Genomic DNA, 25,512 nt, shown 5'->3' with positions numbered 1-25,512 from the left:
GGCAAACCTAGGAGCTGAATTCCTCTGTCTAATGGCATTCCCAGAGAGCACAAAAGGTTCTGTCTTGTCCTGGTCTCACTGTAAGAAGATGCTCAGCAGTTCAGCACAGCATGGCTACAGGTCAAACAACCACGATTGCATGCAGCAAATTCTTCCCACTCAGACTCCTCACAACAGTGGCAATCTTTCTCTCCATGCACTGGCTCAGCCTCCTTTAGTTGGCTCCTATGCAACAACTTGCTGTGAAGAAAAATTAATTACCTTCTGCATACAGAGCTGGAGCCAGCAGCAAGGAAGTCAGAATTAAACCATAAACTATAAAACTCTTCAAGAGTTACAGCAAAAAGAGTAACCCAAGCCAATTTGATTCTATGTTAACTACACAAACATTGCAGCCTGGCATTAATAGTAGCAAGACACTCAGCAGACTACCTGTGCATTTTCTTTTGAAAACTTTTCCTTAGATTCCATGTTTCAAGATGTAACTAAAGCATAAACTGAAACACAAAATATCCTTAAAGAAGAAATATGGTATAGCAAGTATCTCTCATCAACAACTACTGGGAAAGTAGAAGAGGAATAAGAATAGAAAAAGCAAAAAACCAGAGGAAATAAAAATGTAGACAATCAAAGACAGTGACACCTTAAGTTCCAGCAGACTTCTGAAATGGTACTGTTAGAACCTGAGCTGCTTTACAGTCAATGTGTAAATTTTTATACTAGCTAAAACTATCAGCAGCTAGTTTTTCTGATGCTGGTATGAATAGAACCATAGGTTATAGAGAATCAGTCAGTAATTTTGCAGTTTCAAGAAATACTGTCTTTTTAATTCTGTTTTATAGAAGATGATTAGTCTAAACTTTGCTACAGTGTGTATGAGAAATATGCTTTAAATTAACTTGTAGCAGAAACTCTTTGTATTTTCTGAGGATAGGAAAAAATATTTTTATACATCTTAAATCCTAACAGAGGTATACAGTAGTCAAGTTAGTCTTCATTTAATTTGCAATGTGGAATGGCATGTCACACACCACTATAATCTTTCACTTGCAGTGTTCACATTTAATGACAAAAAAAAATAGAATTCTATCCCTTCAAGCTTCCAAAACATAAGGCCTCTTTCATAATCCTTCTTTTGGCAGTTTTCTACTGAGGTCCTGACACTGCACATTGTTCTCAATGTAGTACACTAGAAGATATATTAACGTAGTACACTAGAAGGTCCTGGTTTATTCCATGATTCCTTAGAGGTTATCCCCATGTTTTTGAAATCTTTTTTTTAAGAAATCTTTGCTGCCCATCCAACCCTCTCTGACCCGTGGGTATAGGCAGGAGGGCAACAATACACCCCAAGTTTGGCACATGCTGCAGCCAGGGCAAGTGAACCAATTCCTCATCTGACAATTGTGCTAAACTGTTACAGTATGTTTTGAAAGACCAAAACACTGAATCATAGAAGGAAGAGGAGGATAACATGTATTTAGTTATCCAGCAATCCCTTCTATTGTGCTTCAGGCCTTGTAAACTCTGGTACTTTGTTCAGGCTAGTTTCACTACTTCACAACACACCTGAACATATCTTTAACTCCTTCACCAGATACAGACCAACCAAAAGTACTTCTGCTTTGAAGATGTTCAAAAATTTTGGAAAGTTTGTAGGAGGAGAAACTAAAGAATAAATTTTTAATGAAAAATCTGCTGTTAAGAGAACCAAACCATTGGGTCATGCCTTCCTGTAGAGTTTTCCCTGCCATGCTGGGCTTGTAGCAGCACAGCACACTGAAGGCACAAGTCCTTTTTGACCCAGCCATCCATGCCCTCTGTTTCTGCTACCTGGGTTACAAATGCCTAGTAACTGGCAGCTGGCACTCTTACTATATACTGATCTCTTGTTATCCTCTCTTTCAATGCACAGAACTCACTGAATTCCAGTCTCCTCTTTGCAACTCCTACCGAAATTCATCTCCTGTAGTTTGCTGTCTCCATACAGCACTGACTATTGTAACATTATTAATTCAGTGTTTGTTTCAGTCTCTCCTACTTGCCTCCCATACCTGAAATGTCCCCTACATCTGAAATACATAATCAGACTTTTTGGATAATAAAGCCCACCACACAGTTATTTCCACAATCATCACAGCACTAGGAAGATGAGAAAAGGAAAATATCTTTGAAAGTGTTTCTTTACCAAAAAAGCACAGATAACAGGCTGACTGCTAGTGACTCATTCCAGAACCAAGGGCAGAGCAGATGACAGGATATGGGGGGAGTATTAACAATAGGTAATTTATTGTATGTCAGCATAATTCATTGTAAACAGCACTGCTAAAGTAGATTTTTTTAATAAAAGCACAAGTGTAAATATGCAGGGACTTTACAGCTGACTCCTTCCGCTGCCTGTAAAAGTCAGCACCAGAATGATTGTACCAGACACCGGCAGACAAAATGATCAGGTGGAGAACTCAGGAAGTGAAAGGGCAAAATCCAAAGGCAGAGATGTAAATGGCAGTGAGAAATTTGTATGCCAAGCCCTGCAATGCCACATGACAAGGAAGGAAGCAGATTAAAAACCCTGACTCACGGGGGCAAGCCAAAAGGGCAGGAAGAAAACACTAAACTGGGAGTTTTAAAATTTTTATTTAACAGCTTAAAAAGGGGAAAAAACATTTGTTAAGCCAGAAAAGGAAATTACATTAATCATGCCTCATCAGTTAAATACAGTCATGTTTACATTAGGCAGCTTCCTTTCTCAGAAAACATCTGCTTATCTGAGGAGAAGTTCTTACCTGAGCTTCGTACTTGACAGCAGCAGAGAGGAGAGCAATGGCATTCTCTTCACAAATGCCTTGTTTGATCGTTTGCTGGCAAAGCTTTTTCAGTCTGTTTTCTCTATACAGTGTTGCCAAATCTAGCAGCCCTGTGAAAATTTATACACCTTTAACTATTCTGGTGCAAAATATATTAGTGGCTTTTCAAGTTAATCAATCATCCTTTTGTTTTAGGCTGAATTAATCAAAGATGTGCTCTGTTTTTTTTCCCTATGTGATGTGTGCATTTTTAAGGTCCCCTACAGACCTATCAAAAAAGGAACCATTTTATTACTATGGAAGTGTTCTATTCTCTTGTTCTCATTCTGGACATCAATTACTGACTTACATACTCTTAAATTCATGCAGGGAAGAGCTCCCTTTTCATTCCGGATCAAAAATCACTACAGCTACTCAAACAAGTAAACTTTCAGGATGGCAGTAGTGCCTTTCTAAATAAAGGGAAGTTCTTAGTAAGAGCAACAACAAGTTCTTTCTGAAAACTTTTCACCTTTGATCTCATTGCATGCCCACCACTTATCCTCCTTGGGCATGTTTACTGCTACTGCATCTTTTCTTCCTGACACCTGCCACATTCAAGATTAAAATGCTGAAGAAACTAAAACCAACAAGCCCTGCTTTCCTTACTCTGTAATGACACCTAGATTGAACTTTTCAAAACTAATCATCTGGAGTAATTTGCATTTATGGCAAATACCTATTGCATCTTCAGGAGGGAGCCTAATGTTGTCTGTATACAGATATTCCAGGAAGGCTCGGTAAACAGGGTAAGAAAATTCACTCATTTCTATAATTTCATCATCATTATTGAGTACGGAGCGGAAATGTTCACACCTACAAAACACGAACAAAAGTTGTACATGGCAAAGAGTTAAGCTTGAAAGATGAGCTGCAGCAAGAAGTTGGTGAAAAAAATAAGTCAGTCCCACAGACTGAATACAAAAGCAGAACCTCTAGCTACATGATTTCTTGCTTTGAACATGTTCATTTCTTTAAGTCTTACAAGCCTGATATATATAACTCAGAATTTTATTTCTGTTGTTAATATTTTATGGCAGAATCCATTTCCACTTACAATATCTACAAGGATTATCCATCTAGTTTTGGTGCCATTTTTTAAAATCGATTATACATTAACAAGCAATTTTATTACCTGTCTCGTAGCACATAAAGTTTACAATTAACTTAGACACTTCTGAGATTTGACCCCGATTTCTCCAGCATTTCCCAATGAAGAGGGAAATTATTAATAATTTCAGATATCATTTATTCCAGTGTCAGAGTACATACAATTTAGCATTAATCATGACATTCAAGGATTAACTTACTGAAAGTGAAGACACTCTCACTCAGATCTTTCATCATCTTTTCCTTACAAGTCTGAACACTTTTGTGACAGATACAAACAAGGACAAAGCACTGCCTTTGGAAGTTGTAATCTGCAACTTCCAGTTCACAGTAATTTACAATGCACTGTAACTTACTGTTCCCTAAAAAGCATCCTAGCATGCACATTGTTTTCAAATGTTTTGGTGATAAAAATTAACATCTCCACTTCTGATAACTTCTCCTAAAACAACCACAATTTAATCATACTTCTTTGTACTACACTAATTTGTAACTCGCTCACATCTGAATTTTCTCTTCTTTTACTCAAACTTCCCTGTAAAAAGTAAGATGGTTTCCTTTTAATGTCTCTGAGACAAAACTACAACTTAAAGACAGTATTACTTAAATCCAAATGAAAAGTAATTATTTAACTAATGACTTAAGTTCTTCACATTTTACTTGTTAATGAAAGAACTTTTTTAATCTTAGTACTTTGAGGATTTTAATAAAATAATGGAACCTCTTGTCAAATTCATAAAGAAATAAAGTCATTATCCAGCTTCTGCCACATCTTTTACCACATTCCAGCATTGGGAGAGGCAGACAAAACCTCATTGTTTTGCTTCCCAGAGCCCCGTGTTAAGTAATGGTGAGACCATGCTATCCATCCAGCATGGGTCAGACCTTGGGAATGGTCTGTGCGCCAATGGCACCACGCAAAAGTCAGAGAGAAGGTAGTACATTGATCCCTGAAAAATTAAGCCAATGAAAACAAAAACTGGTCAGCACACATCCTCCAGTCTGCAATTATCTTGGAGTGAGTGATCTGTTGGAGCGTCTCTCTCACTGTCGCTGTCCCTGAGTGGACCCAGTGCAGACACATCCAGCTCTGGCTGGCTGAATGCAGGGCTGGCAAATCCCACCCCTGCACTGGGATGTCCCTGCTCCTGCAGGCAGTGATGGCCTTGGGCTGCTCTCACTGACATTCTGGGTGCTCCCTGCCATTCCTCCACCACTGCCTGCCAGTAACCACCAACAACGGGATCCAGCTCAAGAGCCGGAATGGAACAAGATGGAAAGAAGTCCTCATAAGCAGTAAAGAAATGACTAAACAACAAAAAGGAACTTTTAGCAGCACTGCTTTCATGACAATGCTCCAGGCCAAATGTTGCAAAACACCTTTTTAAATACTTTGATCCAGTTGCATCATGACAGTAAAGAAAATATTAATTTTACAGACTGTGCCTGTGCTTTATTATTCCCTCACAGTATTTTGGTAACACCATATATGTAAAATCATTTTAGAATTAGATATTTCCTTCACAGAATGCCATATAATCTGATAAAAATACAGCAAGAAAAAGGAAATATGGGAAAGCTACATATAGGCTGATTATCAGGAAAACGAACCTCAGGAACTGTCATCATCTTATTGCAGGGGCTCCATACTGTTGTCTCCTGATTGCAAAACTTTCTTGTGGGCATCTTCTTAGACCACTGACCCTTTCTTCTTCACAAAGCAGCCAACTGACTCCAGTTCCCTTCTCACCCAGCCACCCCACTCTTTTATAGCACTCTTCTTCTCATTGCTCACAGCTGTGGCCTGTTAAAGTCAGGCCTGTTCCTAACCCTTGGTGATTGGCCCAGCTGCAACTCCTTAGGGGTGAGATTACTTTCTACTATCTTTATTTTCTTGTATTCTATCCCCCTACCAGGAGCATTTTGGGCATACACAAGATTTGGTGTGGTATCTGATGGAGAACATGTGGCATTCCAAATGATGAGGGTGGACTATAGGCATAAATGTAATGAACAAGCAATGAGACTAGTAAAGAGAAGACAAAAGTAATACAGGTAATCAGAGTAGTAAGAGGAGAGCAGAAAAAAAACCCCAAAAACCAAACAACAAAACAAGGACAGGCAAGAATTAACAGGGAATTTTAATTTCACACAGTAATATACAAGAAATCACTAAGAGGGCTCAGGAGCAAAAGTAGCAAGATGAAAGTGGTGATGAGCTGAGTGAGATAGCCAAGCATTTTGAGAAAAAAAATAGCAAAGAGAGAAAAATATAACAATGAGGAGGATGAAGCAGAAGCAATGAGGAGGCAAGGCAGAAGAGATCTAAAGCAGTGTCTCTAGAATATCACAGGAGAAACCACATCAGCAGTAACAAATTAATCTCTCTGCATGTTAATAACAATGAGATCATTCTGTAGATCTGCTTACGTAAAATCTCATCATAAAGTGGTCTTAACTTGCAAAAAGTTGTAAAAACAGAAAAAAAAGCCAGCTTAAAAGTCAAACTCACTGGTTAGAATGTTTAAAACACATAGAACACGAAATCTATCATAAAAGTAGGAAAGAGATCATCTGGAAGATGCTGAAACAACTGAAGTGTTCTGTGGAAGGAAAGAGTGCCAAGAATAAACACAACCCCCTCAAATCATTCTGGTGGAGGCATCCAAGCATATAAAGGAGGAAAAAACTGATTCTAACTACTGACAAGACAGCAGAAGGAAGTGAGCCTATTCCTTGGCAGCAAAAGGTTATTGGAAATTGAGGTCAAGGACATTTAGGAGCACAAAGGAGGGAGGGAAGTGTAGGCAGATAGTAGAGCAACATGTTTGACAACTACAAAGAGAGTAACAGTGAAGAACAGCAGATGAGTCCCTGACTCAGGGAAAAGGGAATTTATAAGAGTAAGTCAAGAATTTTTTTGCAGAGATGACTCAGCACAGTGGACTACACTGCACAGTTTAGTTTATACAATTGATACTGTTTGTTTCTTACCTAATTTTAAGAAGAACTTTATGAACATGAATGTACTTTCCATCCACTAGGAACTTCAGGTCTGCAGTTTCAGGGTTGTCAAATTCCTTCTTTAGTGATTGGGCAACTGTTAGATGGTCATCAGGCTCTAGAATAAATAGGGGACTTTATATAAAGTAGTAAACAATACAAATATCTCCCACTACAACATTCTGGGTATCTGTCAGCAATTAACAGTCTTAACAAATGCATCTCCTTAAAGGTAGCAAAACCCCCCAGCAGCCTACGTGTTCTGTCTGGGCCAGAAAAGCAAAGAAAGGTCAGCTTTCTTCAGTCCTTTCTAGTTTCCTGCTCCAAGCAAATATCTCTATTAAAAACCTCTGAAATCCACTCCTCTAACTCATCTATATAAGGCCAGAAAAAAAAAAAGTTTAATCTCAGAAGTTTACTGCACCATATGATAGAAAATTCTATCAACCATTAGTCAGTAAATTATATCAAATTGAAACTGTTAGTTATCATAAGAGCCTCCAAAGATCAATAAAAAAATCATAATAAAATTTTCTGAAATGCTTCCATAAGGAGGCATTATATTACAGCAAAAATGAATCTATTACAGAAACAACATATTGGTTGCCAGTGAAACTGTCCAGTGCAATATCACTACAAGTAAATACCAACACTTACTTTTTAGAATAAAAAGAACTGTTTTCCCTATACTTAATTGTGTTAGAAGCACAGTGTGTCAAGGTCTGCATACTCCTGTTGGTGTCATATGTCTGTACATGTCTGATATTTGCATTATAAAGTTACCAAACAGCTTTGAAAAGTCCTCCATTATCTGCATACAAATTTTTACCTACTGAACTGATCTAAATCTCCATCACACAGCATCAGAGAACCATCTTCTTTAATACTAGTAAAAAAATCAACAACCCACTCTACCCCCAAATCTCATTCTGAACTGTGACAGCATTTTGTCTTCTTACCATATAAATACATATTATGGGTTTAGACAGATCTTGTGGGTCAGTAATTAGTTGTTCTCTACAGAAAATTACATAAATGCTAGGTCCTGTAACCTATCAAACTAGAAATTAGAATAGTATTCTGCTGGAAATGGAAAGACCTTCTCCACAAGCTCTAAAAAAGCTTAACACACACACACACATATACACACACACACACACTTTGATACTGTTACACTTTGTTTAGCACAGTCATTTTGCACTTCATTTAGAGAATGTCAGGTATACACAATTTGGGTAGGTACACATAAAATGGATGGGGGAAAGAAACCCAATACAGTCATGATAAAAAAGAGAAATGTTTCTGAAACAATGATACAATAAAATACTTTGTTAGTTCTTATTTTGTACAATGTGTGGTTAATTTATTTTGACCTCTGATTCAAAGTTAACTGGCAATCCAGGTGTCTACAAAGACACATCTCCAATTGACTTCTTACAGCCATCAGAGGAAAACTGAATAGAGTGGGGTTCAGCTTTGAAACTCTTAGGGGGAAACCAGCTGCTTTTATTTGTTACAACAGTGAAAGGGGAGCCTGAGGAAGGAAATGAAGAGGCAGTTCCCACTGACAAGGCACAAAGCCAACAAAACTCCTTAGCAGCCAGTGCTAAGAATTGTATTAGAAATGTTAGAACTGCCACAAACATGGAGAGAATGGGTATGCCTGGGTGTGGAAGCACACAATAAAAGGGACAGAGAAGGGCTGTAAGCATGGCAGATGTCCATGGCATAAAGGTCAGCAGATGTAAGATCCCAGGACACAGCTGCCTGAGGATTCTCACCACGCATACATCAGATGACAAACAGCACTGAGTCAGTCCTGAGAGCTTGCCAGGGTGGGACAGGATGAAGAGGCCAGTCACCCTCAGCTCCTGGAGTGTGCAAAAAGGCACAACTGACTCCAGCACAGTCACCTAACTGAAAACAACCCAGCAGATATGACAAGGACCTGATAGCCAGCATCCTTTTTCCTGTGTCATCACAAGGAACCCTACCTCCTGAATAGTGCCAGGGTGCTGGAGACACTACTTGGCAAATACCAAAAAGTGGCTTTGAAAGTACATCTGAAACTTGTTTTATTTAAAAGTAAAGTAACCTTTCCTCCTGTAAGGCTTCACCTTATGCTTTGGTGCAACATTGCTACACTGTTGTAGCCCTATTTCCAAAGGGACTTGGAAGTTAAGGTCAAAAAATCCCAAACCCCACCAAAAACCCACACAATAAACAAATACACAAACCCCCCAAGAACAACAACAAACAAAACGCCAAAACCCACAACAAGTCAAAACAAACACACAAAATACCACCACAACAACAACAAAAAAAAAAAACAGTAAGAAACCAAACAAAAAATCCAACACCCCAGTAACTTCATTAGGAACCATAATGGGATTAAATTGCAGCTAAAGAATGAGCTCTCTGGTAGCCAATGCTGTATACTTAACTCTACTCAAGGCCATTAAGACAGATCTCAGTGCTAATCAAGCACCTGAGATCCACCAACACTCTTCAGAAACCAGGCCACAATCACGTGTGATGAGACTGAGTGCTTGTGGCCAATTCAGAACATGGGAATTTGAACCCCTCAATTCTTAGCAGTCTACTTAAGAGCATCAAAGAAAGCTTCAGAGCTCCTCAACTCAAATCTCCAAATTCAAACTCAGATTTTCCACCCAGAGCCACTGGACAGTCACACACAGAGGTTACACAAAAAACTTCTCCCCAAACCTGAGGCACTTCTCCATAGAAATGAGCTCTCGGGATCTCTACCTGGTCAAAGTGACCCCAAGATATGTTAGAAAGTCTCTTTTCCCAGCCTGGCGGTCGAAGAAGGAGTCGGAGCTCTTCATTTCTTGGTCTCAAGGTTGTTTTTTGTATCTTATCTATAAAATTCTTTCTCCTGGCCTGCCCAGGTCTGCTCAGCAGGACAGTCCAGGCACTCTCACTGCCCCCGGGGTGGTGTTATCTTTTTATACTAAAAACTATGTGTACAAGATTTACAATTACTGTCCAATACCTATCACCTATGTTAGACAGTGAGCTTCTACTCTAAGTCAATCTAAAAGTGCCAACATCACAGGAGAAGATGGAGGCTAGGAGGAAGAAGGAGAAAGGCTGGACACACCCAGATTCCTCCTCTTGTCCCCTGAACCCCCATTCTAAAAACCTCAAAAATCTATTTTTCACCCTGTGATAAATTCACTATCATTCTACTTAAACTGTCGTGGCTTGTAATCCTTCATATAAGGTTGGTAATTGTTTTTCCCAAGGGCTAAATCAAAGGCACAGGGGTCTTGGGCTCTGTGCCAAGGTCTCTGAGCCCCCTGGGCAGGGGCTCGAGCCCTCCAGTGCAGCCAGAGGAATTTCCTGGGTTCTGACAATGAGCCACATCAATAAAACAGACAAGTGTCTAGCCCTGCCATCAGGCTTTAGCATTTTACCATGCCACATTACCACTTACACACATATAACATGTCATTATGGTTATGCTTCCTGGTGTAAGTTTTTGTGAGTAACTATGTTTAGGCTTCAAACACACGCAACTGTTGTATGAGCTACCAGTTCTGTTTGGCAGGTGTCAGAACAAGGAGCCTTTGGGCTCACCTACGGAGAGCAGGCGCCACATGACGGCGGGCGTGGCGAAGCAGGCGAACACGTCGTCGGTGCAGGCGAAGTGGGTGAGGTGCGGGAAGGTGACGGACTGGCCCCGGCACTGCCCCCACATGTACACCTGGCCGCTCTGCGTCTTGGCCGCCGACGTGTGCGCCGAGTGGCAGGCGGCGATCTCCACCACCCTGAATTTGCGAGCAAACAAAAGGAGAAAAGAAAGTCACTCATCATCAACAAAACGCAGTGAATCAGCTCACTGCCCCCTGTCTTTCTCTCGTGCAAGACATGCTTTTAAGCATGCACATAAGCAAGAATGCTTTCTGGTCACACACAGCAAAATTAAAAGGCTGGCAGTGTTTCTGCAAACAGCGGGCACTCCAAGTTTCTCTTTGGGAAAGCATCTTGGGAGAGAGCAGCCAAAGCTGCAGCAGAGCCCTGTATCTACTGCAGCACATCCTCTGCTGACCCCTCAGCTCTCTCAAGCAAAGCTATGATGAGTTTCAAGTCTCTGAATGTTCTTGGTGGTGCTAGGCAGTGAGGGGAGTAGCTGTATTAAGCTGCAGAGAACAAATACTTCGAGAAGATGAAGAGGGAAATAAGGATGCATTAAAAATAATTAAAATTGCATTTTGGCTTACAATTGAAAGACAATGGAAGTCTTTTTTCTGTTTGCTTATTGGTAACAATCATAAACCAACAAGTTAAACATACTTCTTCTTACTCATATAATTATTATTACTTATGTTTAAAGGACTTCCATTTTGAAAACTAAAATTTAGAATCAAAAAGCTGTTGAAGCTGTTTTTAAGTGTCCTTTAGCTAGGCTATGTCTCTAATCCCAAGACTGATTTAGGACTTCAAAACTCCCACTGTGTACAGCATTACACAATCCACTGTTTTGCAGTCTGAACTACTGCTTGTTTACTTGTGTTCTCAGCTGCCTGGGGATAATGGCAGGGAAACAACTTGTTTAAAGCTGTATGCACAAATCTTGCAGGCTTTAGTGAGGCAGTATTTTCACTGACACCAAGAATTCATATTCTGACCGACAAAAGCCAAAGGTAGCATGCAACATTAAAACTTGTATTAAATTCTTATTGTAACATTTTAAAAGTGTCTGGAAAAAATCAATAACATTTGAAGCAAAACCACAAGTACACACACAGAAATAGCAATGTTCAAGATCAGGCCATGTCTCATCACCAGAGCAGAGATGCCACTTCCTCACAATGATGTACTCAGACACAGGGTTAAGAGGGACATCTCACTTTCCTTCTTACTCACAACAGGAGCCCAAAATTAAGATTTCTGATCATATAGATACTTGGCTTTACAACAGAAACAACTTCTCCACTGTCCCTCAAGGACCTAGAGGAAAATATTTAACTCGTAAAAATCGAAGCTTTATTTTTAGGCAACAATACCAAGAAAGAAGTCCTCCCTTTCTCTCTCTCCTGATTATGAGCCAGATTTAATAGCAGAAATAACACAAATTGCAGATGTCCACCCTTCACTTTTTCTGAGTACACTTCTTGTGAAAAGTAGCATATTAAAATACAATTTATATTCACAGACAATAAAGCCTTTATTGTTGATTTCAAGCAATGAAACTACACCACTGAAGGGAAAGTGAAATTAAGGCCTTTAAAGTACAGTGCGAGCCAGAGCAGAAAATAGCATATTCAGGCTCAGAATGTTCAGTTTCTCTTTCACAGGGATGGTTATGGGACAGATTCAAGCACTTTCAGTGAAAATTCTCTACACATTTAGCAGATGAACCATTGCAAAAAATTTTAGGCTCCTTCTCCCAAAAAAAGATTAAAAATACCATAATTTTATGTAGTTCTTCTGTGAGTATGTCAACCAATGTCTGATTGCAAGACTGTAAGTATTACCTGTCCTTATCCACAATAACTGTTGTAGGGTAAGACTGGTTACTTTTATTCCCAGTACCTAACTGGCCATATGAATTGGCTCCCCAGGCATATATCTGACCTTCATCTGTTAGCACTAATGTATGTGCATAGCCACAGGCAACCTGTAAGGAATAATAAAAAGAAGAAAAACTCATTTTTATGCAATAGTAAGTTAATACAGACAGATACATCTTATGCTATAGGTTATGCCATTGATTCTAGGCTAGTGCAAAAATTAAATATACAGGTAAGTTTATTAAAAATGGAAGGAAAGTAAATGAAGTGACTTTGGGGGAAAAAATTTACCAATGAGAAACCCTGACAGATAATCTCAAGAGCAGAGCAAAAAGAATAGCTAGAAACTGAGAAAGAAGGAAAGCTATATGACAAATTTAACAATACCCAGAAAAGTGAAGATGGTCTGTCTTGCATTGACCTGGCTCCATGGACAACTGCTCCAATATGAATAGCTTCACCACTGGAAAAACAGCTAAGCTCTCCCTGTCTGATCCTCTCATCCCTGACTAACAGCCACACAAAACTGCCCCCTCCCTGTGCCAGAGGATCAGAGGATCCTCTGCTGAGATAAGTCCCCATCCCTGGAAGTGTTCAAGGCCAGGTTTGTTGGGGCTCTGAGGAACCCAGTCTAGTGGAAGGTGTCCCTGCCTATGGCAGGGGATGGAACTGGATGGTTTTTAGGGTCCCTTTCAACCCAGGCCATTCTGTAATTCTCTAAACTTACCTCACTGCAAGAAAACTCTCACAGTACAGTCTGAGAACCATACAAGATAAGCAACAAGAGCAATCAGCCAGGAAAGAGATGGAAGAGACAAAACTCTAAATTTTGATGGCAGCCCACAATTGTATCAACTCATAACTTCATGGAAACCCCCTTGGTCCTGCTGAGCTGCCTCCTCAATCAGATTGTCCAAAAAATCCACTTCATATACGCAGCACATGCCCCACATACAGACAGATACACAGTGGCAACATTACCAGCAGCAGTCCTGCTCTGCAGGAGTTCGTGTAACTTAGTAGACAGCTACCAAAAACCAATTTACATTGTTCATAACTAGCTCACCTATCTTAATATGATCCGCAAAGACACACCATAAACACATATACTCCACTGACATCCATGAAGCATGTGATGTACTTTAAGTGAAATAAACCACCAAGTTATTTACTGAGTGGAGATCTACAACATGGTATTAATCGGTATCAAGTAAAGGAAGTGGATGGAAACAGAATCTAATCCAAACTTGCTGGAGCATTCACTCTCTAAACAGAAGAATAAGTACAGGGGAACATAATACTTACTTTATTTAATGTTACTATCCAACAGTAGTTGCTACCAGCAAAGCTACTGTCTACATCCTAGGCACTGAATATAAAATGATGTCATTAAATAAGTTTCTTTTAAAATACTTAAAAAATTCATAGCTTTCCTGAGTAAACACAGTAAATAGGATCCAAAGTTCAAAATGCTCTTGCAAATTTTCACTAGTTACAAAACCGATGTTTTCTAACAGTTTGTATCATTTACCTGTCAGTATCCTCTATTTCACACGAATCAATTAAAAACTTCCAGAATCAGTCCTGCAGTAACTTTAAATATTTATTGTATAAAAGAAGTTATCAGTTTGCTAGTTACACTGGTGGCAGCCCCACTACTTGGTAAAGTGCAATAATCTCCAAAGGTCAAGACTAACTGTGGAATCATACCAAATGTTAGCCAAATGCAGTGGGAGGCAATTTATTCAGATTCCAAACACCAGTAAGTCACTGTGGCTGGAGTGCATTCTGAAATGAAATTCAGTCCTCAAGACAGACAAAATGCTAAACTGCAGAATTTTTCCAGGAAAAAAAGGCACAGGTTAATGAAGAATGGAATATCCTAGAAAGACTCTGTTACTTACTAAAATAACAGCAATATTTTTTAATTAACTTTCACAGGGAGAAAAAGAAGAAAACAAAACAAACTTTTTAGTGGTCTAGTCCTCTAAGTAAAATCCTGACCTCACTGAAGTTAATGGCAAAATTTCCACTGACCTCCACAGGTCACAGTTTCTCCCCTGTTGGGAGAGGTCCACTTTAGGACACGTGTTTCATTCTGATGTCACTTTTTAAACAAAGGACTATCTCCTTCAAAGGCAGCACATGCTGTCTATGGGACTCCTGCAGAGGCTCCTGGAGGGTTTGGGGAGGAGCAGCACAGACGTACCCGCTGCACACGAATGCCCTGCAGGGCTGCGATCCGGCACGGCGTGGGCTGGTTGCCGCTGCTGCCCAGCCCCAGCTGGCCATTCCCATTGTACCCCCAGACATAGACCTTGAAACAGAGACAGGGACTGTTAGCTGCTTGCTACTATTCACTTCTTTTTGTTGTTTTAGGTAAACACAAACATATTCACACATATACCTTCCTATATAAACACATATACACACACACACGTTTTTCTTTAAAATGCCGGTTACGTACTCATCTAGAATTCTTCCACACTCACGCTCTTTAGGAGTTAGATTATGTAGGACTACAATATTTTAATAGGAAGAACAGAAAATCAGTGACTCATATGGCTGCTTGCCAGAACAGAGTAAATCCAGCACAATACTTCCCTTCTTCAAAGAGCTGATTTCTCATTCCAAAATCTTCTAACAGAAAACACACTAGAACAATTATAAAATGGAAGCTGTACACAACAGTTTGAGTAGGCAGCTTTAGGCCAAACATAAGAAAAAGGGAAAACACTGAGCTCTGATAATTTCAGTGACATCATGTTTTACTGCAGTCAATGGTTACTTAGTTCTAAACTCAAGTGTTTGGAGAAATAGAGCTAGCAAGATGTATACTGCCCAACATCATCAGCTCATATGAACAAAGTGTAGAACTTTACAGCCTCTCTGTATCTTTGCAAAGAGAATAAAAAAGTATGAGAGAGATTCAAGAGGTACTCCAGTACAAAAAATATATGCAATGTACTTTTGTTCTCTTAAGATATGTGAATATGAGCACTGATAATTAAAATATCATTCAGTGATTATTCTCACATTCACTGATTACTCTCACATACAATACTTCAGATTCTAGTATAGACAATAATTTGTCTATGAATGCTAAAGACAGCAGTGGTATAATAACAAAGGTGGTTATGAGCAGTATAAGCAGCTAGACTCAAGGGAGTTTGCAAAGGTAAACTTCCTTTCTGAGTAATAGCTCATTATTACCAGGTTTGAAATTATCTACGTGCCAAGTTACTACATGAAGTAAAACTCAGTCCAAATATTCACGTGAAGTTTCTTACCTCTCCATTTTCCACCACAGCCATAGAGCACATCTGCCCACAAGCTATATTAACAACTATTTTATTTTGTAGGCAGCCAGTAACTCTTCGAGGAATTGGCTGATTTGCTGTTGAACCAGATCCAACCTGGCCCGAGTTATTATAACCCCATGTGTACACCTGTTGCAAAAGAATCATCATCAAAGATGGCTTTAAAATATACAGTTCAAAGTACACATTCAAGAGAGGAAAAAGCCATATGAATAAAAATATTGGTTTTTTATGTGAAAGTGGATGTATTGTTTTCAGACCAAGGAAGACACACAGGTTTACAAGCGAACTGTTTCTAATAAAAATATGCCAATCTAAGCATTTATATATCCCATTCTTTTATGTTCCTCCATTCGAAGGTAAGAGGAAACATGATGGCTGCAGTTAATGCTGGAAGAATCCATTGCTACTTTTCCAGAACCCAAACTAGAATATCCAAGTGGCACAAATGCCACCTCAAGGTAAATTCCAGGAAACTTTTTACTTTGGCAGGTAAAATTCCTTACAGTGAATGTGATTTACATTAACATCAGCTGTAATGCCACTAAGCATTTAGAGTACAGCATAGGAAGGAACTGGCTGTGTAATTTGTTATTACAAGCAGAAGTGGCACAAAATCAGCTACGCCCTCACAAGTTTCAATTTTTTTGAAACATTTGTGTTACATCAGCACTGTGAGGATTGGAGGAAGCAAGGTCTAATGCTAGAGGTGAATACTGTTTTGCTGTTTCTCACATATGTGAGTTTCATTAAAAGAAAACAGACACTTGTTCCCACTATACTCACCTCTCCATCAGAGGTTAACACCATGGAGTGGTGAGAGCCACAGGCAACCTCAATGACTTTCTTGTTCACCAAGTTAGTAGAGACTTGACAGGGAATGAAGCCATGATTTGTTGTACCATTGCCCAGCTGACTGTAAGCGTTATGACCCCATGTATACACTTCTCCTTCTACAAGAAAAATGTAAAGAGCTGGTTGAAAAATCTCTACTTTTCCAATGAGTACAGAAGACAAAATTACAAACTAAAAAGTCAAATTCAGTAACAATATGCATACTTAAGTCTATAAATACATATATGACCTATAGGGCTGTTCAGCCCATGGATGTACCAATGCTACCAGGCTCACATAGTGTTGACCACAAATCCAAATGGATAGCATCAGTGTAATCATAGCAAAGGAAAACATACTGCTGCAAGAAAAGGGATGGTGTAATACAGAAGACAAAAGGAAGAAATGACAGTCAAGAGTTCTCATTTAAATTTCTATTTTACTGATAACTAATCAGAATTTCTTGTCCACACCCTGGCACTGTTTCCCATTTTGGAAAATTCAAAAAATAAGCTTTCATTTCCTTACAATATGCATATTCCCTAAGGAGGATTCCCTCAGAACTACAAAGGTAAAACATGCTACACTAAAACAACACTTTTCTACAATAACTGGTTAAATCTAATTAATTTATCCTATCAAAAGTGAACAACCCTTTCCTCAGTTCACCAACCTGTGAATACAAATTTTAGTAAACATGTGAAACATACAGCACAGTAACATACAGCAAAGTGGCAATGACAATAATTAACACAAGAATTGTGTAACATGTAACAGCCCTCTAAAAGGGAAGTTTAAAAGGCTGTGCTGAAGATACGCTATTAATGCAAATGGAGTTATGAGTAAACCTCATCAAGGATCAGCTCCTGATCTGCTCTTTGGCAGTACTTCATCATCAGGTTAAGGAGTGTGAGTGTGTCAGTGGGATCTGCCAGTAACAAAGCTCAGAGGAATACAGATGTATACACAAAAAAAGTGTGCAGAATGGTCTGCCATGAAGACTGGAGGAAATGAATGTAAAAGAACACATTTACAACATAATTCCACCTACTTTTAGTCATAATCTAGAATACTGAAAAACATTTCCTCTCATTGACAGAGACAGGTAAGTGTGAATATCATCAATTAGGCTCTAAGAGAACCTTGCTAGGAAATAATATTAATAATTTTTCCTCAAGTGTAACATACTTAATCATGAACATAAAAGCCACTACCACAATGTGGATAATACAGCATCAGTGCAGGAAAGCATGAAGGCAGGAAGCCAACATAAGGGTCTTTAAAGCACATCCAGAATTAGGTACTGGAGGGAAAAGATGCATTTTGGCCGAAGGACATTGTTGGCACAAGAACACAGGGGCATAATGTAGCCACTAATGCATTCCAAGAGCTATCAGAAGTCTTGAACTTAACTGAGAAGTGAAAGAAAAAAACCTTTCCAAAAGTAGTAACAAGATCAAAGTAGGGCTTGAAAAACTCCTGAAAATAACAAACTAGCTGACATGTCATATTTGCCAATTAAAATACTTTTGACTTAACAGCCTAGAATGCTCAACTCTCTCTCTTATGTTACCAGCCCAGACCTTTTACACCTGCTGGATAAATTTAAGTGGACTCTCTGAAGAAGCAATATTCAGGTCATACTTTACCTTCTGTAGCAAGAACAACATGAGGGCCACTTCCATAACTCAGGCAAGCTATCTTTTTGCCACACAGGGAATCTAACCTCCTTGGTTCTATAGTGCTCTGCATGTCTCCTGTTCCCAAACAGCCACTGCAGTTCATGCCAAGCACAAAAACCTGTAAGAAAAGAATCACAGACTCATAACTTAGGTTGCAACCGAAAGCTTCCTCCAAAGGTCAACCAGTCCACCTCTGTGCTCACCAAAGATCTAAACAGGTCAGCTGACTCAAGGCCATGTTCAAGAGATTCTTGTACATGTCCAAGGAAAACAAATCTCACAACTGCTTCAGGATTTAACCCCTCTTATGGCATTTTTTTCCTAGTACTGAATCAGAAAATGCCATCTTGCAGTTTGTGTCCACTGCCTCTCATCCTGTCACTATGCATTTGCAACAAATACCTAACTCCATCTTCTCTTTGTTCTATGATTGTGGTAAGAAGCCTTTAATTTAAACTGAAAATGTTTCGTAGCAAACAAAACAATCAGACATTTTTGCATGCAACTTTCTCTAGGTGTACTATTATACTACTGGCCTTCAGAATAACTTGATACATGACTGATTAAACATGTCCCATTCATACACACTCTTGGACAATTACCTCATCATTTTCAGTTGCATACAACACTTCATTACCAGCACTGCCAAATACACAGGCTTGACGAATTAACTTGATCTCTTCTGGGGAACAGAGAGAAAAAATCGGCCATTTCCCAACATCCAGCATCTTCAGGGCTGACAAGAGTGTTGCCTCCAAGGCCTGGTATTATAAAAAATGCTATCAAATATCTGCACAGAAAAAATACATGCCTTTGCAAATCAAATCACCTTTTTCAGCCACAAGCCAGTATTTTAATTCTACAACACTTGAAAGGAAGACATTAAATAAACATATAAAATATATCATGATCTAGAAATAAAGGATCAACATTAATGGAGAAAAGTACCATGTAGGAGGTTAAATGGTGAGGTCATATATTCACTATATTCATGCAACATTAAGTGCTGTCTTACAGAATTCAGTATACATTGAATTCTGTAAGACAGCATTCCAATATAAAGTGAAAAGTTCATATTAAAAATCTGAAATCTGTGTATTTTCCCTTGGTGCTAAAATTGCTGTTATAAAAAGAAACCATAAAAGAACTCTGCCCAAGAATACACTTATCTTTGAAAAATATGGATATTTGTTTTCATGTATGCATTTTTCCTACTTCCAAATTATACAAAAATGTGAAGAAATTCTAGTTTGGAGTCTGAAGCATGTTATATCAGCCATAAGAATATTGCTTCTTCAATTAGTATCACTGACTATGAAAAAATATACACAGGAATATATATAACATTAGAAAATTAAAACCAACACCCTAAATTGACCCTAAGTTAAATTCTTTTGAAAAATACCAGCTAATCACACATTTCTTTATTATTTACTTCAGAGGAGGGGAAAGAAGGATTGGCCATATTCACAGGAAAAAAAGTTGGGGTTTTGATCACACTAGTTCTTTCCCCATCTCCTTGCAGCAAATAACTGACCAACTTCAGCCAAATTTGCAAGTGAAAGGGAAGTCAGATTCTGCTGACACAATCAGCTTGGCAGCAGGCAGCTGGACAAACAGACATTATGTTATGAAATAAGTCAGTGAGCAAGTAGGTCCAAGCTAATCCTAGCAGACATTGTTCCCTGTGACACGTAGCAGGGTTATCTGGGACGAAGGACCAGAATCCATATGGAATCAGTCTTCGTTCATCTGCTGCTTGCAGAATAATTTCTTTTATGTCAGGAGGTTACTATTCATTCCACAGAGAATTTTAGGCCCTCTTAAGATATGACAATAAATACTGAAAGCATCACAGACTATTCTTCCAACTGCATCAACAAAACTGCATCCCACTTTTGTGCAAGACCGAAGAAGCCTGAAATTCAAAAGGACAGTCAGGGTGTCCTTCAATTTTACAGACACCTTTACTGGAATAACATATTGGTTTCTTTATAATGTGGGCTCTAAATTCCAAGTGCTCAGTGGGTCAGGACCCATTCATCTTATAGAAAAGTTGTTTTTTTCTTTAACCTTGTTCTACAAAGCACTCATGTAGTACCCTCATAATTAACAGGTTAAAAAAATGCCTCAAACTGTAGCCTCAAACAGTGTATTATTTTAACACTAAAATAATACACTGAAAGAAAAACTCCCCAACTACTCTTATAAAAAGCACCCAAGGAAATATTTATGATACTGATTTAAAAAAAAAAAAAAAGAAAGAACCAAAACTTTATCAGACAAAAAAATCCATAATCTAAATCCTGTCTCTGGAATTATTAGTTACACTCAGTAAGAGATATTCTTCCACTTTTCAATACTTTCTCCCCTCACACAGTTCCATGTTATGTTTTGTTTCAAAAATATGAAAACCATTTCAACTCTTAGCCCACCAATATTTATATCCCGTAAGTGATTGGTTCCCTCATTATATCGCACGAAGTAATGAAAGGCAGACTTAGACACGAATCTCTGACGTTATATGAGCATATCGTTCTTCTAATATTTTGTGGATGACTTAAGCGAGATTTCTTCAGCTAGTATAATTTCTTCTAACCATAGCTTTTGTTTTCTGTCTACCTTGGAAAGTACTTGCATGTACTAAGCTATTGCTAAATGGAACCTTTTGAGCATAGCAGTACAGAATTCCCAATACAAGTCAACACTCTGACCTTGGCACTGACTCCTTGAGGAGGAGGTTCATCCTCCATATGGACTTGTGCTTGTGTCCCCCTGCAGAGAGAGAGAGCTGGGGTTAAAATCATCGTATCATATTGCTGAAACAATACTTTCTGAAACCATCCACACTTAATAAAGCCAGTTAAGAGAGTTATCTTCTTCTGTGGGGTGAGAAAACAAGAAATGCAAAGCTCTCAGTTTTGCTGTTACATACAACTATACAATGATCAGTTAGGCAGACTCTGCTCTTCTGTAGTCTTACCTAAAATATTAACTCTTGGACAAAACATCTTTTTAAAATAAATAGGAAAATTAATCAGATTGTGATCGGAAAGAAAGATGTTTTATGAGCACCATACTCCAATGTCTTTTCATTGCAGCAGAAATAAATTGAGAACCTTCTTGACATAATGCTTTAAGACATTTCTTTCAGCAAAGAAAAAGCACACTGCTCAGAGAATTCAATTTCTGGCTTAAGCCTTCAAAATTACTTATTCCTGTTCCATTCTGAAACCAATCCTAGAAAAACATTTGTGTCTTTTCAGGTTTACTGAGAGCTGCTGAAAATTCATTCTGCTTCAGAAAATATTGTCAGCCCCGTAAATTACCTGTATAATTTCTATGACGTACATTATCAATAGAAACAGATCTTCAGACCAGCTGTTTCTTCAGAAATATACACAGCTCTACTATCTTAAAATTATTTCCTAACATAAAGCCATGCAACTTTGCTTTCAGTAAAACTACAAAAATGAGAAGCAGCTCTGAAGCTGTACAAGCCTCTTTCACTGAACAGTGATGAAAGTTGTACACATAATTTTCTTTGAGATACATTGGTTCGGACATAGCTAAAATCTGTTTATTTCTCGCATAAAATCACGTCTCTAAAATTCTGACTACAGGTAGAATAACATCCAACAAACAGTTACCATTTTATTAATTTTCAGACTAATACCACATTAAAACAAGTATCAAATGTAACTGCATAAAACAGCCTAACTTAATACTAAACACACCTCTTATGTAAGACTTCATGCCTTAAGACCCAATTCACTTACACAAAATACATGAAATTAGTATGACTAAAGTATGATAAATGTTAATGATTCAACATGTAATCTACTGAATAAACAAACAAAAATTCTTTTCTTGAAACAAATAAAAACCTGAACAACTCTGCAGCTCGACCATGCTGAATATGCACAACTGTTAAGCTTAAGCTTCAACACAACCCACAAATCTACACACACAGAGTGTACTTTATACAGCTAGTTTGAGACATTACATGAAGAATTCAGCTCATATGTGAAGGTCCACGGTGACTTTGACCTTAAAGCTCAAACACACAACCAAACTGAACTGGAAGCCAAGTTATATTCCCCTTCCACTAGGACAGACTGAAGGGCTGGCTCAGACGCCTACACATCAGCACCTACTGGTATTTGAGATGACCTTGGGGATCCCTGACACCAAACAGTGCTGGCAGATACGATTCAGGACCCACGGGACATCCACACATCCATGCCAAGCTGGAGCAGCAGCCAAGAACTAAATGGCACCAGACTGTCCTGCCTGTGCAGCTGAGCAGTGCCCTGAATGAGCACACACAGCCTTTTACCAAGATTTACGCCTTCATGGAAATGGGGAAGCTTGCTGAGCTCTTGCATTTAAGAAATTGCTTATTTTCTTCAACATACTTGTTCAAACAACAAGAATGCAACAGTTGATTTTGTGGACATTATTCAAAGTAGAAACAACTCCCCTAATCCAGGCCTTTGCCTGTACTACTGAACCATTCTGAAACATTTCATTTCATGCTAGCAGTCCTCCTGTGAAATTGACTATCAAGGCTATCCAGTATTTTGCAGCACCATTTGATACAAAACTGATATCCACGATTCTTCAGGTTCCAGTATTTCACTTCAATTGCACCAGTTCAGACAAAAGCATAGTTTCACTTAAAAGCAGTTGATTTGTTAGCATAAAGGTACATCAGGATCTAACCACCTCAGTTAATTGATAAAAAGTGCTCCACTTCATTACTTTTCAGACTCCCGACAGTTTTGCCTTGACTTTTCTATAACAAAGACCAGTTACATGCCCTCCCAACTCAAAAGTTAGAACATGTTTTATCTTCTGCATAACTATGATAAAATTACCCTGCAACTCAATTTTGAGTTTGCTCTGCAACCACAGGCACCTTATTTCTGAGCAACCCCAAAGGAGTAAGCAGGGTGACTCAAATTATGCCAGTTCATTCTTCTATCCAAATTCATGTCTTCTAATAAAAGTACATACTGAGTGCCACATATCTGTATCTGCAAAGTCATTCTTTCTAAAAATCTGTAATTGATTTAGGAGTACATATCCACCTGGGGATCCCAAAAATTAAGATAGAAAAAAATTAAACCTGTTTAAGAACTATTCTTATCCATACATGTTTAAAATATTAGCAATTATTCATATTTTTCTACTTGCATGAATTTTTCTCCAGAAAAATAACCATTGTGAAAGCAGTCAAGCAAAGAAAAAACAGTATTTTTATCAAAAATGAAAAGACAAAAACCTCTATATTTGAGTAAATCAGGTACAGGAGAAAAACGTATCCTAGCTATTTCAGACAAGTTACTGGGATTGTTTGTCTACTAAATCTTATAATATGTGCACAACTGCTAAAACCCATTACTTTAAAATAGCTAGCTAAAACATTTAAAAAGAATGCAATACTTATTTTAGAAAGTAAAAAGGTAAGCCAGAAACAATTCTCATGGCTGAAAACTTAATAACTTTCCCTATCTGTATTTAAAAAAAAGTAATTCTGAAGTGCAAATCTAAAGGAGAAAATATCATTATTGTAAACATTCATTTCTTGAGGCCGTGCACAGCCTTTCGATATAAAAATATTTATATTAAACTTCCACAAATCTCTTATCTGGAATCCAAGTACCATTAAGAATCTGGACAGCATACTCTGGCAGTCTGAGTTTAGGTCTTGGAAACTGGAAGCTTTGACCATCGTTTTGGTCCAGCCACAATAGGTTTTTGGGTAAGACACACACGCCTCTGCAGTACACATAAGATTGAGTTAAAGAACATAAATACTAAATCTGGTAGCCCAGCTTCATTAACAGTCCCAGACCATTTAACCCTAAATATTTAATCAGGTTCACTGACTCATCTGAATGTAAACATTCTTGTGGACTCTCTCTCTAGGAACTTGGCAAGCAAACAAAAATTTTCAGAACTCCACTTAGTATTTCCTCCCACTTAACTTGAGCATTTATGAACCTCATCTGCTGATTCAAAGGTCTGTCTGCAGCTTCTTCCCCAAGGACTCTAACCACAGGCTTAGGAAAGATTACAAAGCAAAAGTCACAGAGAAAAGTGACTTGATAAGACTTTTAGAAAAGGCACCTAACCTTCTCTGGTATTCCTGATTTCTCAGCAGTTTCCTACAAGAGTAGTCATTACACGATGCTAACTTGTCCAAGCAATTTTACAGGAGAGATCAGATCACCAATACTGCCAGCATGCACTCCTTGAACAGGTCACATTCCTTTCTAGGAAGACTATTTCCAAAATTATCTTCTTTCTTCATTTACAGTGAAATGCCAGTACTACACCCAGTGCTGACAATAAATTGACAGAACTCAGCTTATCATTTATTCTTCCACTGATGTGGCATTTTCCATTAGCAAAAAATTGCAGACCTTAACAGTGAGTGGTTGTTTGGAAAACTTCAAACTCCAACTAAAGTATAATCTCTCCTTCCTTTCTTGCTCCATGACACCAGACTGTGAATTCTTTGCTCCTGATGCAAGTTCCACTGTGTGCCTACTCATTACACAAGCAAATGAAGCCACAGTTCAGAGGCTAGATCCAAGAAACTCTTTACTGGCTCCATGTCCAGGAGCAAAACTTCAGCCAAGCATCTTGTCAGACACTACCTGTGTTTTGGCATGACATCCAGCTCCATCTGTTGGCTCCAGGGATGGACACCCAGCACGACCTCACTGAAGTTTCCTGAGGTTCACATGCAAAATCCATATTCTAAGTGATGGTAAGACAAGTGCTCATATTAAGTCCCTTCATTTTTCTCATTCCCATTCCAGTTACTTTTTCCCCTTTAGAAAAGTCTATCACCATCACTGCTGTAGAATGGTGGATTGTTGACCAGGCAGCAACAAGAGAGGAAGCAACTGGAAAAAATCATCATCACCCACCAGAAAGAAAATATTTAAAGCAGAAATAAAAAAATAATCCCAAATTTTTTTTCTCATTCTACAAACCCTAGAGTCAATCTGGAAAAAATAATACCACACCTTTGGCTAGCTATCTACTTGACTTTAAAAAAAGAAGATTTAAAGAAAGAAGCTACTAAGCAACTACTAAGAAAGAGAAGCTATATAACAAATAAATAAAAGACAGAAATACAAAGACAAGAAAACAGCTGTGT

General features: G+C 38.5%; 1 protein-coding gene across 3 annotated transcripts in view; it reads right to left on the bottom strand.

Moving 5' to 3' along the window:
• The window catches only part of RCBTB2 (RCC1 and BTB domain containing protein 2), a 33,011-nt gene that overhangs the window by 4,129 nt on the left and 3,370 nt on the right, over positions 1 to 25,512 (bottom strand). For 2 of the 3 annotated variants that reach the window (XM_063149301.1, XM_063149302.1), the window contains exons 2-12: positions 21,050 to 21,110; positions 18,938 to 19,096; positions 18,303 to 18,453; positions 16,606 to 16,772; positions 15,790 to 15,948; positions 14,709 to 14,816; positions 12,464 to 12,606; positions 10,563 to 10,753; positions 6,951 to 7,077; positions 3,526 to 3,662; positions 2,787 to 2,917 (exon numbers count right to left, since the gene is read on the bottom strand). In XM_063149301.1, coding sequence (XP_063005371.1) covers positions 2,787 to 2,917; positions 3,526 to 3,662; positions 6,951 to 7,077; positions 10,563 to 10,753; positions 12,464 to 12,606; positions 14,709 to 14,816; positions 15,790 to 15,948; positions 16,606 to 16,772; positions 18,303 to 18,453; positions 18,938 to 19,096; positions 21,050 to 21,088 — 1,512 coding nt within the window. In that variant the 5' untranslated portion in view covers positions 21,089 to 21,110. Of the gene's footprint in view, positions 1 to 2,786; positions 2,918 to 3,525; positions 3,663 to 6,950; positions 7,078 to 10,562; positions 10,754 to 12,463; positions 12,607 to 14,708; positions 14,817 to 15,789; positions 15,949 to 16,605; positions 16,773 to 18,302; positions 18,454 to 18,937; positions 19,097 to 21,049; positions 21,111 to 25,003; positions 25,419 to 25,512 lie in introns of those variants that run through there. The other variant, XM_063149300.1, reaches the window with a different exon arrangement.

This window comes from Melospiza melodia, chromosome 2 (genome assembly GCF_035770615.1).
Source record: "Melospiza melodia melodia isolate bMelMel2 chromosome 2, bMelMel2.pri, whole genome shotgun sequence".
Lineage (NCBI taxonomy): Eukaryota > Metazoa > Chordata > Aves > Passeriformes > Passerellidae > Melospiza > Melospiza melodia.
The sequence above is the reverse complement of the archived record's forward strand: the minus strand, read 5'-3'. Positions and strand labels throughout refer to the sequence as shown.